Source organism: Enoplosus armatus, chromosome 17 (assembly GCF_043641665.1).
Source record: "Enoplosus armatus isolate fEnoArm2 chromosome 17, fEnoArm2.hap1, whole genome shotgun sequence".
NCBI lineage: Eukaryota > Metazoa > Chordata > Actinopteri > Centrarchiformes > Enoplosidae > Enoplosus > Enoplosus armatus.
This window is the reverse complement of record NC_092196.1, coordinates 13,337,360-13,354,827: the sequence shown is the minus strand read 5'-3', so window position 1 is coordinate 13,354,827 and position 17,468 is coordinate 13,337,360. Positions and strand designations below refer to the sequence as shown.

At 43.5% G+C, this 17,468-nt stretch overlaps 1 protein-coding gene across 1 annotated transcript in view; it reads right to left on the bottom strand.

The window, feature by feature from the left end:
• Nucleotides 1-17,468, bottom strand: part of sdk2a (sidekick cell adhesion molecule 2a) — a 79,857-nt gene that overhangs the window by 12,505 nt on the left and 49,884 nt on the right. The window contains exons 7-31 of the mRNA XM_070922679.1: nt 14,910-15,021; nt 14,317-14,507; nt 13,957-14,040; nt 13,640-13,834; nt 13,056-13,172; nt 12,614-12,781; nt 12,090-12,192; nt 11,060-11,236; nt 10,643-10,779; nt 9,801-9,948; nt 8,438-8,578; nt 7,884-8,065; nt 4,852-4,967; nt 4,455-4,650; nt 4,251-4,349; nt 3,943-4,134; nt 3,664-3,785; nt 3,401-3,510; nt 3,052-3,202; nt 1,468-1,705; nt 1,260-1,375; nt 911-1,100; nt 697-795; nt 360-554; nt 59-260 (exon numbers count right to left, since the gene is read on the bottom strand). Of these exons, the coding sequence (XP_070778780.1) occupies nt 59-260; nt 360-554; nt 697-795; nt 911-1,100; nt 1,260-1,375; nt 1,468-1,705; nt 3,052-3,202; nt 3,401-3,510; nt 3,664-3,785; nt 3,943-4,134; nt 4,251-4,349; nt 4,455-4,650; nt 4,852-4,967; nt 7,884-8,065; nt 8,438-8,578; nt 9,801-9,948; nt 10,643-10,779; nt 11,060-11,236; nt 12,090-12,192; nt 12,614-12,781; nt 13,056-13,172; nt 13,640-13,834; nt 13,957-14,040; nt 14,317-14,507; nt 14,910-15,021 (3,781 nt within the window). The remainder of the gene's footprint in view (nt 1-58; nt 261-359; nt 555-696; nt 796-910; nt 1,101-1,259; nt 1,376-1,467; nt 1,706-3,051; nt 3,203-3,400; nt 3,511-3,663; nt 3,786-3,942; nt 4,135-4,250; nt 4,350-4,454; nt 4,651-4,851; nt 4,968-7,883; nt 8,066-8,437; nt 8,579-9,800; nt 9,949-10,642; nt 10,780-11,059; nt 11,237-12,089; nt 12,193-12,613; nt 12,782-13,055; nt 13,173-13,639; nt 13,835-13,956; nt 14,041-14,316; nt 14,508-14,909; nt 15,022-17,468) is intronic.

Below are 17,468 nucleotides of genomic sequence, written 5' to 3'. Positions count from 1 at the left end.
GTGTGAATAATAAAAACTGCTGACGCATTGGGGAATAAAAGTGGACCTTCACATTCACCTGTCCACTATGTAGGAGTGTGTCTCGTGGCTGACTGACGCAGAGTGGACAGTCCAGTTACTGTCTGGCAGCTCTCTGTACTGGACTGTGTAGTAACGAACTGGGGACAGGCCGTCGCTGCCTGGTTCCCATGACAACAGCACTCTGCGAGCATGGACTTCCTCTTGAGGCACTATGGGACGGCTCGTGGGTTGGGGTCGGGCTGAAGAGGACACACACACATACGCGGTCACTCTCAAACTTACTATTTAGAGGTGAGTCATTTAAATAACACATTTTAGCTGCAGTATTTTACACTTACCTCTCTTTTCTGTTGTGACCACCAAAGCCTCGGCAGCCTCCCCCCACCCCTTTCGTGTTTGAGCAGTGAGGCGGAATACATAAACCAATTCTGGTTTCAGTCCAGCCGCTGTGTACTGTCGCGCGCTGGGGCTCAGCACGTCCACAATGGCGCCGTTGCTGTTTGAAGAGTTTCTTCTGTATGTGATCTGATAGGCTGAGGAGACAAACTCATATCAATATAAAGTCATGCATAAAAAAGGATGAGCAAAGAGACCAATTCGGCTGCGCTACAAAATCAAACAAGAGTACATGGAGATGAAAGTCAGAGATGAAAGATGATGTAATTGTAAACTCACCCAGGATAATGCCATTGGGCTGTGCAGGAGGCTGCCAGATGAGTCGGACTGAGGTGGTTCTGACTTCTGGGAAGAGGATGCCGACTGGAGGGCCTGGTACTATCACACATAAAATGACATAAATCCAGGGATTAAAAACTGGGTCTTAAAATGCAGGGCCAAAAATACAAGATAACAACAAGATTAGATGGGTTGGTAAGATGGAGATGTTTACCATCATCCAGGGTCCTCTCTAAAATGGACGGCGAGCTGCTTCTTCCGTCTCCTATTCGCGTGAAGGCCAGGACCTGGATCTCATACAGGACGTACTTGCCCAGACTACTCAGCTGGACACTGTGGCTGGTGTTGCCCTCCACTGCCCAGAAGTTGGGAGCTGTGTCTGAGTCCTTCTCTTTATACACGACCTGAAATACACAGGGAATATTACAGTTAGATGACCTTTGAGGTGTTGAGGAAATAAAAGAAATGTAGCTAAATATTTATGATCTTAGTACGTATTATTGCTATTCTGAAAAAGAGATAATTCCCAGATGAATGGTATAAGCTGACTGTTGACTGCGTACCTTGTACCCCAGGATGAGTCCATTGCGGTCCGTCTCTGGGACTTCCCCCCACCGCACCAGGATGCTGCTGGAGGTGGTGGCGAAAGCTGACACGTTGGTGGGACCGCTGGAGGGGACTACAGAGAGAGATAAAGGACGGAGCTTAGCACATTTCAAGCACACCTCTATGATTAAGAGTGTGTTTGGCATGTGCATGCACATATTTCACCTGACTCCCTGGTCCTGCCGTGGACTGGCTGGCTCCAAGGCCCAGAGCCAATGCCGTTGATGGCCTGAACTCTGACCTCATACTCCGTCCACTCCTCCAGGTCCTCGATAGTGAACTCCCTCTCCAGCCGGTCCATGATGACATGAGAGAGCACTCCCCCTTTAGACCCGGCTTTAGAGTATTGGACCCGGTAGCCAACGAGATCTGGATTCCCATTGTACTCCCACTCTGGAAGAGGCTAAGAGGAGTTTTTGATTGTTTTTATTCCCCAGTTCAAGCGAGATCAATATAAATGACATCATATCGGAGTGCATAATGAAGCAGTAAGCCATGAGAGGCAGTACTCTACAGTGATTTTACAACAGCTAAGAGGTGTTGTCAGGAACGATGAGAAGCAATACGGCAAGAGAGGCTAAACCATCTCAGCACTTCACTGTAGTGAGTGGTTTTAATAAAATGTGGTAATACTCCATTGTCCACAGTGCATTCACTAAATCTGTTAAATCAATAATAATGTAATCCTGATACGGAAATATCTTTAAATTAAGAACAATACAGGTTTGAGTACATTAATATTGAAATTAAGTGTTTTTTGAGGGTGTTTGCAATCACTTTAAAAGTCACTCAGCCAGTAGGAATCTCTATGCAGTATATCTTACTGGCAGATAATTGAGAGTGATAAGTGAGCATACTTACCTAAATTTGTACTGCGCATATTTCTACGAAAGTGCCAGTGTTCTTGAAATTAAAGTGGCCTTGATTCTGACTAAGACTTCCACGGCCATGAAGTGGACCACAAATTTTTACTACAGTTTAACACCCAGCTTTTGAAAAGGCCCATAATCATTGAGCTATGTCATTAACTTGTAGAGCCGTATCACATAGCTGACACCCCTCTGCTGTTAAATCAAGGTAACATGCACTCTTTATAATCCTGCAGGAGCTGCAGGAGTCTCTCACTGCCCGGCACTGGCACAGCCATAATAATGGACAGATGTAGCAAATAATACATTGGCCAAACGCTGACATTCATGCAGCTTTCCAAAACATTTTCAGTGTCATTACCTGTATTCATCATATAACAAGAACAGATTTACAGACAAAGGAAAAGGCAACATTTCATTAACAAAAAAAGGGTGCTAAATTCTAAATTGAGGTTTTTGTGTGAGTCAGTTGAGTTCAAGGCAGCTGTCACAAAGAAAGTCATCATTTAATGTCAGACTTTTTAATACATGAAAAATTGGATTTTTGTGATTTTAATTGGCAAAATGAAATAGCCTAAATCTGATTTTACAAAGCTTATCTTCTAAATGTTTTATCCACTTAATATCCCAAGGGCATTTTGCCAATTCAGTCCCAACATGAGTCTCCACCATACCAACGAAAAGGAAAACAGACAGCAATTTCAAGTAGCTTATATGCATGCAGAGGCATACCTAAATCTACAGCGCAAAATCAGTAGTCCAAGTCTGAACAGGAGCAACCCAGATATGCATATCTAAATCTAATAACAATCTGATAAAGCTCAACTAACTTCATACACACTGACGCAGGTCCAATGCGCAATGAGCTGTGACAACTTACCACCCAGCGAAGCCACAGGCTGGTCTCGCTGGCCGTACGCAGGGTGACATTGGCGGGGGAAATGTCTGGGGGGGCCTGCAGGGTCTCGATCTTCCTGGAGGGCTGACTGGGAGGACTGGTGCCCACAATGTTTACCTGACGCATACGGAACCTGGGGCAAAGGAAATCATCTGATGGTGGATAAATCATCTAAATGTGGGTATTTAATCATGATGATATGGGAGGGGGTTAGTTTAGATGACTTTAGATTAGATTAGATGAAACTTTAATGATGCCCAAAAGGAAATTATGTCATTGTAGTGGCAGGGGATCTATTTATGTATGTATGTATATACGTGCGTGTGCTCACCTGTAGAAAGTATAAGGGTTCAGGTCCAGGACCTCCAGTGATCTAGCATCAGGTTCATTAGCCAGCTGATGAACCATCAGCCACTCTTCATTCTCTCCTATTATACCAATCTGAAATGCACAGAGAGAATGGGGAGATATCAGCAGCTAAACAAATTAAACAAATGAACTGGTATCGTAAAAACATGCGCACCAATACTAAGACATCAAACTAATTGTAACAGACTGTTCTCATTATGTTGAAATAGATATGAAGCATCTTACTTGGGCTTCAACCTGCCAACGGGAAATGGATGTCTTGCCATCATAACCAGGTTTGAACTGCAGAGTGACAGAGCGAGGGCCGATGTTGGAGATGGCTAAGTTGGTCGGGGGACCGGGCAACTCTGACAGAAAGACAGATTCAAATTCAAATTCAAAAACATTAAAATTATCACTGCTTTTAGAATTTTATAAAATTTTAAAATCTAGTTGTAGCCCTTCAAGTACTTATAAATTCTTAACTTAAAGTCAAATATTTCATCTTCTCATTTGAACACTGACCAGGTGGTACACCAGAGGAAATAGTGGAGGCGGAGAGCTGGCCCTGGCCCTTGGAGGTCATTGCTGCAACCTGGATGGTGTAAGTGGTGAGGGCAGTGAGCCCTGTCACCTTGTACTCCTGAGTTAGGTTGGGCAAATAATGGGTCACCCGAGTATTGGTCCTGTTGAACTCCTCCCAGGAGATACGATAGCCTGGAGGAAGAGGCCAAGTTTTAGGTAGTGTTCACAGTAAACGCAGCTTGGTGACTCATAAATTGAGAGAAGCAGGGAAGACATGTTAACGTTACATAGTTATCTTTAATGGTTACCTGTGAGAACACCGTTTTTCTCTTGTGGCTCCTTCCAGCTGACTTTTAGTGAGGTGTCCAAAATGTCAGTGAAGCTGAGGTGGCCCACAGCACCAGGGGCTATAAAGAATAATAAAAAAACAGGCAATAAACGAACAGGACAACAGCCTGACATGTAATTTTCTGCAAATACTAAATTATAATATACTGAATGTGAACACTTACTATCCTCATGGGTGCGTAACCGCTGAGGCGGGCTGCGTGGGCCGTCTCCTGGGGTAGTGAAGCACAAAACTGATGTGTAGTACTCTGTGAACCTTTTCAGGCCAGAGATGTAACCAACATGGACGCTGTCCTGGAAGTTGGGACGCACCGTTACCACAGCGACCTCATTTGAACGACTCAGTTCCCACGCCAACAGCTGGAAATGATGTGATAAGGGACAGAGTGTTGATGTGTATATTTTAGGCACACAACTGGAAGCATCAAGATTTATTTAAGTTTTAATGAAGTGAAAAGTCAAATAAAGAGCTGTTCACATCTGTTTAGTTTATGATGCACTGAGAAGACCTTCTACCTCTGACCACTAGAGTGCACTAGTTGACAGAAAGGGGCTGCTCACCTTATATCCCTGGTTGATTCCATTGATAAACTGAGGGCTCGGAGCACTCCAGGTAAAACGCACCGTGGTGGAGTTGACAGCCTCGGCTTGTACATTTCCTGGTGGCACAGTGGGCACTGATCCAGAGGAAGGAGAAAACCCAGAGACAGAGAGGTAGAGTAAGAGGGAGAGAGGGGGGAGGGCCAGGCAGACGGGCAGACGGGAGGGAGGAAAAGAGAGAATAGTGATGAGATAGGGAAGGAAAAAACTTGGTACAACAGGGACTTTCACAGCAGCCTTGTTTAGAGCGTGAGAATCAGGCTGAAGCACTTTTTATTTTGGCTCATTTGGGGAGGTAAGAACACGCCAATCAAACCGGGTGTGAGAGCAGTTGCCTCAGGCAGCTTCCAGGTGAACCCTGCAGCGGTTTGTTTGAAGTGAGCATGCGATTCTGATGTAACACCGGAAAACAGTCTGGGACTCGCACATTAATGAAGCTGATTGGCCGGTATTGGTCCACACATCCCCATGCTATCCCCGATTCTCTTTGAATGTATTTAAATGAACATCCTGATCTGCTCTCTTGCCTTTAATGGAGTGAGTGACGGAAACATCCAATTAATAAGAGCTGAGCTAAACAACATGAACACCTTGTTCACTGTCGTTGTTCACTGACAGTGACTCGGATGATGAAATTATTATTTATTTTTTGCAAGGGAAGTGACATGGAAATAAAATAGTGATGTTTGCCATAACTTCAAAGTTTTGTTAATTAAACACGATCTTTACAAATGCAGAACATTTGTTTATTTACTTTGATTTAGACGCGCTCATTAATTGATCGATTGATCAGACATCACACACAAGTGCACTGAAGTCTCCATGGTTTTAATGATAACGTGTGCCAGGTAGAATCCATCATTTCTGAAGCATTTGAAGTGTTTTGTGATCATCCAACCAAAAGAAACTGACAGAAATAGAAGATCTTTGTACACACACAAACAAACACACACACCTGCTCAGCACTCATGATATAAATGAGCGAGAGAAAACAATAAATACCTTATACAGAGGAATGTAAAGATGAAACGGTGAGAAAGGAGAAAGCAAATCAAGAGCAAGTGATTGTCGAAAGAGACAAAAATAAGCATTGTTGAAGTTTCCATGCAGCAAAAATATAATAACGACTTAGACAGCAAGTTAGTGTGTGTTTTTGTGAGTGCTCAGACCCACCGTGTTAGACTCAGAGCCTGGTGTTTTTGTCTCTGTGAAGCATTTCAGACTTATATATGAATAAATGAACTTAGACTTGAAACCAGTGTAACAGACTGATATACAACACCTATAAAATCTAATGAAATCAAAATATCTGCTGATTCACCCTCTCTAATAACTGTATCTGAGCAGGGAGTGGAACAGAATAGGAAATGGAAACACTCCCAATTTTCTTATGAGTGCTCTTGAGAATATTTAGTGAGTCTGGTGTAGAGGATCTCTGTTCATGGAGTGGATATAACATGACAGGGATTCAGAGATATGTGAGTGTGTTAAGCCTTTCAAAGCTTTATATACAAGTTAAAGGAATTTAAAATCAAACTGGGAGCCAGCCCAGCATATCTAAACCAGGAGCGATATCCTCTTTCTTAGGTTTGTTAAGTCTAGCAGCAGCAATTTAAACTCACTGTAATCTACAAAGTGACTTTTTAGGAAAGCTAGTAAAAAAGAGCATTATTCAGTCTTCTTGTAATAAAAACATGGATTAACCTTTCAACATGCTGCATGCATTAGCTATAGCATATATTTCTTGACAAAAAAAGTCAGCATGATAATGTGAGGTTTAAGGTTGAGTCACATTGTCTCAGTGTGAGCCAGATTCATAACCTATGTGCCAAAAATAATCTTAGATTTGGCTTGATGTAATTTTACAGTAACAAATGTGACTTTCATCCTCTGAAGATCTTGAACAGACAGGGATTTTGAATAGATAGGGAGGCAAAGGAACATGAGGTGTCGAAATCGCTGGCCGTGACGGGAATATGTAGCTGTATGACATCGGGGAAAGTTCACGATGTGTTACAATTATACCACTCAGCGTGTACAATGAGAAAAGGAGTCAACCGAGGCAGCTTCCTTTGGCATCACTGTAAGGTATGTCAGAAGTCTGAACGCAGATCATCACTTGCTAATTTATGTGCAGAAACAATTAATTATGTGCTCAGAGAGGCAGACTGACGTCTCCAGGTGGTCAATGCAAAATAACAGTATACTTTCTCATGGAGCACAAAATTCAAAAGCAAAGAATTAAAGGCAACCAGTAAACACATCCAAACCAACATAGATAAAACAGTAAAAAGCAACAAGATGACAAGGTGATCAATCTAAAAACAGAAAAAAACTAAGTTAAAGCAGGGATTGAATAAAAAAAAAAAGAAGCTGATGAAGCTATCGGCTCATGTCTGTACACGATTCATTGTACTGCAGTGAGAAATTAAACTGCATGAGTACTATCTACATTAACCACATAAAACCTGACAAAAACAAATAAGCAGTGCTGAGTGAGAGGCAAATAGCACTTAGATAGCCATTTTCTTTCTATTTACATTCCTTTAAAAGCCTCGCTGCTGCAGTCTGCGCTCACTGCTGACTTCTGATTGAGACAGGAGTAAGTGGTCTGCTTAACAACGTGTGTGAATCACCTTCCCAAGGTTGGGAGAGGATTTTAAAATAGCATACTGTGAGGAAAACATGGCTGTACAGCCCTTAATTTGATCATTAAAAACAGATGATTGGATTAACTATCAGTCACAAGTTTTATGCCGCAGGCTTAACATTATCCAGGGGACTAACATGATGAGGCTGGAGGTAATTAATGGAATTTGTAGAAGCAACTAAAGCCATCTCGTACTTATAGCAACTAAGCTGCAGGAAAATTGTTGAAATTCATAACCTGACGCTGGCAGACAATCTTTAACCTGAGCTTGGCTGCTTGGCTTGCTGGTAGGCTTCCTTGGGAATATACAGTACACAAAATAAAGCCTGCGAGTTGCCCTCACCTCCTTGTAGCGTCCATTCAGTGACTTTGTGGCTGTAGGTGCCCCTGCCGGCTCCATTATAGGCTGCCACCTCGATCTCATAGTTGGTCCAGATGATGAGGTCCTCCAGGAGCAGACTGGTCTGGTCCGGGTTGGTGATGTTTTTCATCTGACAATCCACTGGAAGCCCCGACAGACAGTACCTGGCAGCAGAGGGAGTAATCGATCGTCAGAGGGGAGGGAGAGACAGACGGACAAACAGACATGAATATGAATATATTAGAACACAGATTCTCCGAGAGAAAGAAAAGAGAGGGAGGGAGAGCAGTAATGGAAGAGAAGCCATGCAGAACTGTTTTAAAATGGTTACAAAAAGAGAGGTGACAACAGATAAATGGAGAGGAAGGTATTTAATTGACACCAATTATTCTATTGCAGCGGTGAGTGAGAATGAAGCGAAATGGAGAGGAAGAAAAGGAGCTGACATAACAGTTATTATCACTTCTGAATAGCTCCGTCCCAGACAGGCACCTATCCTTGGGAAGAAATTAGGCAGGCTGTCATGGTCTCCTTACCTGATGATGTAGCCCTGGAGTGGACCATTCTGATGGCTCTCCGGGGGTGGCTGCCATTGGATCATGATGGACTGATTGGTGCGGCCACTCGCGATGACTGTCTGAGGGGGGGCGCTGGGAGGCTCTTCAGGGAGCGTTAGTCTGCGGCAGCAAGGAGAGAAAAAGGAAAAGAGAGGTGAAAGAAGAGACAAAGAGTGAAACCATGCATTAATTATCACGAGTTTCTGAATATTTCTATCCCATTTCATCATAGACATCAAATCATAATAGAGCCCGCTTTTTGTATTTTTCAAAACACCACAAAGGAAAGCTGGGATAACTGTGGCTGTGTCTTTGTCCAAAACATATTCTCTATAATACTGTCCGCAGAGGGACATCTTGCCGTGGCATGACAAGGATCAAAGAGGCCTTGGTGAAAATGGAGCGGCACAATAGAGAGACAGCGCGAGTGAGGGAAAGATATAAAAGAACAAGAAAGAGAGATCCAGGCAGACTTTTCCCTTAAGTCAATTTAAGATGACATCTTGATTTCTTCCCAGTGCACCGGAGCACTGCTCTGGGAGGAGATGAAGCAGAGTGTTTAGGATCAAAGAGGTGTGCCAGAGAGATGCCTCAGAAAAGCCCTGCACTCTCACTGATGCTCAGTCACCCTCCTGTGGTGCGCTCTTGTCTGGGCACATTCACACAGGAATTCAGCTCTGTGAATGAGTGTGTGGTGCAAAAGGTGCGTGATGTGTAGTGATGGCTTTCAGTTTGAGGGAGTTCCTTGCCGCTGGTATAAAAGCAAAAGCGAATGGGTTGTGTTGGTGTGGACAAGGTCAGACAGTAGTTGTGTGTGTATAGGTGAATCGTGATGAGCTAAGAATGTGTGTTTGTGGGGCGTGCATGCATGATTATTTGCCAGTCCCAGTTTCTTCTTGCTAGTCAAGAGAATTCACTTGAGATTTGAGTCTGTGTGAAGCTCTGCCTCTTTCAAGCCTCTCTGTATTTTGCTCATGAAGTACGGCAGAGACAGTTAATAGGAGGGAGAGAGATGAAGCTGGGTCAGCGCACCCATCAAGTCTTCACAAAGCGCAATTTCAGCTCATTCACAGTTTTTATCTTGAAAAAGGCCCGTCCCGAAGCTGGCTCGTCTCTCACTCACTCCCACAGGATGAAGACCAAAAAGTGGACTTACAGGAAATAATCGCGGGATTTTCTATTGAACTGCCAAGACGAGGGGGAAGAACGGGCTGCTCCAGAGCTGCTAAAGCCCTCGAAGCGCAACCCTGTGCTCATTGCAAGCACACACATTAAGTTACACAGACTACCAGCAACATTATTAATATTCGGTAGATGCAGAACAGCAAAGTGCAGTACCCACCGGTCAGTCTCTTTGCTGAACTGGCCTCTGCCCACATCGTTGACGGCACACAGGCGGAACTGGTACGAGCGTGCTGGGATGAGGCCACCAACGGTAACCCCAGTAGACTCTGGTTCGATGTTGGCCAGCAGCACAGTCCAAGGGGCATCTGAGACGGAGAACAGACAGAGCTGTGAGCAATAGCAAGTGAACGGTAAATGACCTTGCGAGAACAATTCTCAAAGGAAATCTCCACAGCACTCGCAAACTCAAATTCATGTTATTCCTGACTATTATTGCACACTATTGTTTCATTTTCTGTAATAATATTGCAGCTACTGATAAAAAGCAAGTCATTTATTTTGTGTACACTCCCTCTAAATATCAGATTGAAATTCAATTATCCAAAAACCAGATCCCATCTGCATCCTCGGATTCATTTTCCTCTTAATGAGTTGTCATCCTCTAAGTTAGCCCGAGCCTCGATGAGAAATGGCTGAATGATTTACTCTCTATGGGTGAAAGCATTCCCACTTCTTTGATTTTATCAAGCAGAAGGAAGATAAGAGCATTGGGCATCAACACAATTTGGTTCCCCTGATCATTCGCAAGGAAGCGCACAGGTGAGGCAATTGAGTTACACTGATTGCAGAGGGTAAGAGAGGACGCAACTGCCAATTTTAGGGACACGATGAAAATGTAGTGTATTAAGAGGGGTAGCAAATGAGTGCTTCCAGGGAGGATAAAGTAACAATATTGCCTTTAAAAATGACAAACAAGAAACAACAAATGCATCCGTGCACATGCATTGTTAATGGTGACACTGGTGGCTTCGTGATGGGGAATCACTCTGAACCACTCACTGTTTTCTGAGACCTCCAGGATGTAGCGGATCAGGGGGCTGTTGCCATCAAAAGCCTGGGCCCATGTGAGGTTGATGGCCCTCTTCTCTGTGGTGCTCAGAACTGCTATTGGGTTTTCAGGAGCATGGGGAAGCTGCCTGTATGTATATATGTGTGTGTGTGAGAGGGACAAAGTGATAAAGAGAAATAGAATCAGACAAGAGAGGCGGCAAATAACAGAATTAAACAGCCAAACAGCCTTGCATTGTAAATATTAGAGGGTTTGATGGATTAGGAGAGGAGAGCAGTGATAAAACACAACAGTGGGGAAAACATCCATCCATCATGTCCCGGTCAGGCGTAAATAAGAGAAAAAAAAGAAAAGAAAATACAGACAGCAAGATAAGACAGGGGAGACATGAGGCAAATCATGCAGACCTGACTCTGAGGTGGGCACTGCGGGAGTCATTGCCACCCACTGAGGTCACCCTGCAGGTGTATGTTCCGATGTCACCCGACCACGTCTGGGAGATGTGCAGGGTCCCGTCGGGATCCAGCCGCAGGCGTGGTGACGTGTTCACATCAATCACCGAGCCGCCCTTCTCCCACACATACCTGGAGGTATGTACATGTGCATGTAAGAGTAGGACGCACACACACACACACACACACACACACACACACACACACACACACACACACACTTTACTCACTTCACTCTATCTGTGAGTGTTGTGACAGTAAATCCCTTTGCTTTGTGTCAGTTCATACAGCAAAACACAGAAGGCGCTGACACCGATGAAAAGCCTTGTGAGGCTGATGGCAAAGTGATTTGAATCTGAAAACCATCCCTCTCCGTCACACATACAGTAGAGAGCCTCTCCTCCATGCATTGGTCTCCTTGTCACACAGCCAACCGCACATATGGATACCCCCCCCAACACACTCACATACACATGCACATACACATGCACACACGAGGAGCTCCTGTGATTAATTGCGACTGTTCGGGCTTCCCAGCTAATCTCCTCTGTGTTGCGTTTAATTAAAGGCGCTGTCTGAAGTTATTACTCTGTTTACATATTCATCTGTTTACCCCGCGATCTGATCAATGCCGTGGGCCCACAGGTGACAGGCACTCTAATCACTGGGCTCCACAGACATCATTTCACTCCCTCTGAGACAGATGCATGTACACACACTCTATCATGCTCAAGTCTGTCTGAAGAGTGAAGGGCTAATTCCTCAATCACACTCTTAAGAGTTTCAAAATCTTCCCATGAGGTCGTCTAAGGGTGGAAAAACACTATAAGATCTCTCGCAGATTTCATAAACTAATTAAGCACGACATTGATACCCAAGCTTGTTTTCTAGAGGGGGAAAGCGTCAAGAAATAGTTACAAAAAAAGGACGTGATGTCTGACAATTTTCAATGTCTGTGATTAAAAAAAGTGGATTTCTTCATTACCTGACAGTGACACTGGGGTCATGGGTCACACCACACGTCATAACAGCCTTGGTCCCTTTGATGACACTCTGGTCTTGTGGCGGTTTAGTGATTCGAGTACGTGCTGCGAACACACACACAGGTTGTTATTTGGAGACTGTGTTTGAACAGCGGATTGAACAGAGCTTACAGGACTTGGTATCATCTTTCACTCAGTGTCTTTCTGAATCACACAGTATTTCCAATGGGGGGAGTATTTTTTGCAAGGCTTTCAAGGACTGATAATGTGGAATTTATGCACAGGAAATGAGTACATGCATGAGTCATTAGACCATAGTCAGAATATTTTGACAATGACCTCCAGGAACCAGGTACTTACAGCATTTTCAAATAAACAAGTCATGGATTAAAAAGAAGAGAAGGGTGTTTCTTTTTCTTTTTTTTTTTTTATGTATTTCTGTAGTACTTTCCACAAGTGCTGGTCAAGGTAGAAAATGAAGACACTGAATGGTTTGCAGAGAGTATCCAGTCTCTGTTATGCTTACCCCAGACAACTAGGTCGGCCGAAGCTTCATCAATGCCCCTGGAGTTACTGGCCATACAGGTGTAGGTACCAGCGTCAGACAGGTGGGAGGGACTGATTAGCAGGCTGCCAGACTCCAGCAAGGTGAACCGGGGCAGCTGGACCGAGCCACTGGCCAAGACACGTTCACCTGCAGGGAAGGGCGGAAGTGATTGATGGTATGGGATGGAGGACAGGGTAAAAAAGGGGGGAACAGGGAGAAAGAGAGATTAGGGTATTGGAGAAATGTCAGAGAGAACAAACAGGAGGGGAAGCAGTGTGCAGCAAAAGCAAAGAAGTGTTTGGAGAAAATGCATATTCTGAATCCAGAATTTCCACAGCTCTCGTCTAACTTTGACAAGTCCAAATGCAGCATAATGAACCCCCCCCACCCCCTCTGAACTTCATGCTGTTAACCCACGCACCTTTCTGCCAGGTGATGGCTGGCCGTGGGGCTCCTGAGGTCTCACAATGAAGAATGACTGACATGCTGTCGATCACGGCGCTGTCAGAGGGGCCAGCGGTGATGTTGGGAGCGATACCTGAGAGGGGAGGGGTTCAGCCACACACGCACACGCACAGAAACACATGCATACAAACAAAATCAGGTGAGACAGAGGTGATAATGAGAGACATAAACAGCTTTCCCCCTAATAAAGCAGACGGCAGCTGAGAGCTTAATAGACTTGACAAAAGGGGCGGCTGTCAGGTCTCATTGTCAAGGACAGCTCTGAGAATCTGACAAGGCGCCTCCATCTCTCCGCTTCTCCTGCACATTCTCTGATTCAAAAATAGCCAATAATTGCCAGAGCATCCAAGGTGACAAATCTGTCAATGCGAAGAGATATACAGATAGATGGGTGTAGGAGGCAAAGGCAGAGAGAGGGAGAAAAGAGGATTAGAAATGAGAACAGAGGAGCGGATTTAAGAATAAAAAAAGGGAGGGAACAGAGAGGGGAAGATGAGCAGAATTAAGCAGCAGCTTTGAACATTTTTCAAGGGGACATACTAGTAACAGCTAGGTAGGTGTTTGTCTGGATCTCTCCGGCAAGATTGCGGGCAAAGCACTGAAACATCCCCGTGTCATCTGGCAGGAGACCGTTGATCTGTAGACTGCCTCCTACCAACACCCTGTACCTGGGGATCTTAACCGGGCTGATGGGCACAGCGTCTTTATACCACACTATGTCTGGCTGCGGTGTACCTGCAGAGAGAGGAGAGGATTTATTTTTCTCCTTGTCACTGTGACCCTTTTGTTCTTTTTCTCATACTTTCTTGCTCTTTCTTACACGCAACCGCCCAGAGGAAAAACAAAACACCACTAACCTCGTGCCTGACAGGGGATATCCACCACCTTTTCCATCTCTGCACTGATGTGACTTGGTGGCTCTTTGACAAACAGAGGATATTCTGTTTCAAACGGAGAAAAAAAAAAAAGCGTTAAACATTGCTCCATTAAAGCCTTTAAAAAACAACTCACAAATCATCTGTGCTTTTTATCTCGGCCCTTCTCTGGTGAACGAGCATTTGCACTACTCTAGATAACAACATCAACTCAATTACATAAGTATAAAATGGCAGCAAAATGTTCTCTCAACATGGGGGTTAGCATGCTGATGCAATATTTGGATAATTTAGGCTTAGCTGCTCTGTGCGAGGTTAAAATGTGAGCTGTGGGCTGTTTACCCAGAACATGCAGGAAGGCCCCGGCAGTGATTGAGGGGACGCTGCTGCTGCGGAGTGACGCCTCACACTCGTAGTAGCCACTGTCGCTGACCGCAGGCAAACTGATGACCAATCTGCGGCCAAAATCTCGAATCCCCGCATTGACCACTACACCGTCTTTCCTCCAAGTAATACTCATTTTGACGAGGGGTCTGGAGGAGAAAAAGATGAAAAGGAGAAAAAAAAGAGCAAGAGATAGGGAGCGTGGTTTTTAATACAGATTCATATTCTGTTTCAAGGTTATGGAGCATTGAGGGAGCAATGGGATACATCTGTCATTCTGATTAAGTCTTTGAATTGGAGATAATAGTCTGAATTCAGGACTGGGATTGCGCGAGATAGGGAGAACAGAGTGAAGCCTTGAATCAAAGAATGGAGGAGAGGTACAAAATGAAAGACGTACAAAATACTTTTCTATCTTGTTCAAACAAAAGATTTCAAGATTCATTTAAATCACAAAATATCAGATGCGGAGGTGAGAAATGGTGTTTTGATAACGTGTGAATGAATGTCTGTGTGTATTTGCATTAGTCAGTATCTGCGTGAAAATGTACCTTGCATTGGCAACGCACTCCATGACAGCCTCGTTCCTCCCCATGGTTACACTGGTGTTCTTGGGGGGGATGATGATAGAGGGGGCGATGGGGTCTGCAGGTCCTCCCACATCTATCACATGAACAGAAACAGAGAGGTAGATGGAGAAAAAGTGAAAAAAATCTATAAACTATATGCAGACCTCAGATTAAGCCTGTGCATCTGCCTGATTCAGCCAATTGAGCATGACTAGATCCTTACACGGAGACTGACAATCTGTCACTACCACCAGCAGGTAGCCAGCATGCTATCACCAACTATTAACACCCCTGTCTTTACTTTAGATCCTTTTTCTAGTGCACACAGCATTTCCAGAGCACGGTGTTAGCCCAGGTGTTAGAAGCCATTATGTAGCATAATTGAGACAAACACAAAAGGCGATTAAATGCAGCACCATCACTCACGGGTTTCACGGAGCCTCCAGCCAACCATCGATTCACTGCCCTCAATCAGTGATCTCTCTCTGAATCTGATCTCATCCCCCCCCCCCCTCCCAGGAGCACGGGTATGGGCCTGTGCGCTCGTATGTGTTTGAGTGATTGCGCCTTTACGGTGTATTGCGTACTGTATGCATGTGTTTGTGTTTGTGTGTGTCCATGTGCATTTGTGCAAGTATTTTTCAGGGCTATACCAGGTTAATAGGGTCTCTAATCAAGTTTATAATATCATTATTGTTATTTTGCGCCGCCACCTCATTGTAAATCGCACACTTTTCGAGGCCTATTTTTTGTGGAATCTCAGCAGCGTAATGACAAAGCTTCCTCTGCAAACACTGAATGTAGGAGCAGCCCTCCTGATGGGTTATTGCTATTTGGGTCTGTTTCCGATTTTGATTGCTTCATTCAAGTCTCCGGCTCTTCAGCTGTGGAGTTTAAAATCATGATTTCACAATTTTACAAACCCAGTATATTGAATAAGTTGCTATAAATGATTTACAATGTCAAATCGGATTTTTTTGTGGGGCTCCCAAATGATAAATTCTTGTTTATGTAATACGCTACATAAGGCTGAGGTTTAAGTTGTTTTTCTAAAGCACAGCCTTAAGTACAAATAGTAGATAGGAGTAGACAATAAGAGGCTATATTTAAATAATTAGATTGTATGCATGTGAATGATTGTACAGCTTCAAGCACAAACAGCAAGGAAGGAAAGGAAAACATTTAGCTGCTGCTGACATTTTGCTGGCACACTTAAAAAATTCATTTAACATTTCAAAATTACAACATTTGAATTAACGTCAAAGCACACCTAAACACAGATTGAAAAGATCATTCTTTACGGCAGCAGAGAGGGTATAAAACAGGCAAGTGGTGGACCATGACCCTAAAATGCATTATCATGATGTTTGGTACAAGAAGGAGAACGGCAAAGTGTCCAAGAGATGTGATGTGTTTCATCTAATCTTTAACTCATTGATTGATAAGTAAATGGACCAATTGTGTGACAATGCAGCTGACTGAATTCTACTAGGCCACCCGATTAATAAATTTCATACAAGCATCATCTTGAGGGTATTATTGACATTATTATTAATTAGCACAGTGAAGACCAATCAATCCACGTAGAACAGCTTGCTGTCCTCTCATCAGATGAGTCAAAAAAACGGAAAAAGAAGAAATTAAAAGAGGCTGCAATGATTTGCCAAGGTCCGAGGGATTTATGAGGAAAAATCTAAATCACTTGCATCAGAAGTTATCGGCTAAAATGAACGATTACAGGCATTTGGCTGATCTATGTAATTTTTGTTGCCGAATTAACGGGTGACATTATGTGGAAAGCTTGATTGGAGTGGGTTTTATAGTCTCGGAGCCCCTGAAGAAGCAGACGTAAAGAGAGGAGGAGGAGAAGATGAAGAAGTGATTGATGGAGAGGGAAGAAGAACAATTCTATCAGCACTAATATTCACCTTCTACCGAAAAGAGAGAGGTGAAGAGTAAGCAGTGGTTACTAAGGTCACTAATTGGTAGAGGTATAAATAGCACAAAATAAATAAATAATCTATGAATGATGTATTGATTGTAATTGTTGATGAAGTCATGTTGAAACTGTAAAAAAAACTGTGATGGTTGCTGCTCTTGTGTGAAGTTGTCCCCTTCAAATAGAGTGCTGATTTTACACTTAAATATCTATTTAAGGTCTTTCAGATGTGTGTAAATATACAAACTAACCCGGTTTTGTTAAATGAAGTTAAATTCCACAATATTTGGCTGCGAATGTCGTCCTTGTTTGCCAATGACACAATGAAAACTGGGAATCTGTTCTAACTCATTTTATTTTCTAGAAGACATGATTGGTTCCTTGGCAGACATTAATTAATGTATTGCAGTTCATAAACTCTCAGTGTTGAGAATACCTCAAGTGTGTAATCTTCTAATTAAATGGGAAAAGTAAACAACGTGGTGACCTGCATAGCAAATTCTAGCTACTAATGTCACCCCATTGTTTACATCTGTCCGTGTTCAAAGACAATTGTAAATCCAAGTCAACTGTAGTGAATTTCACACTCTGAAGAATAGAAC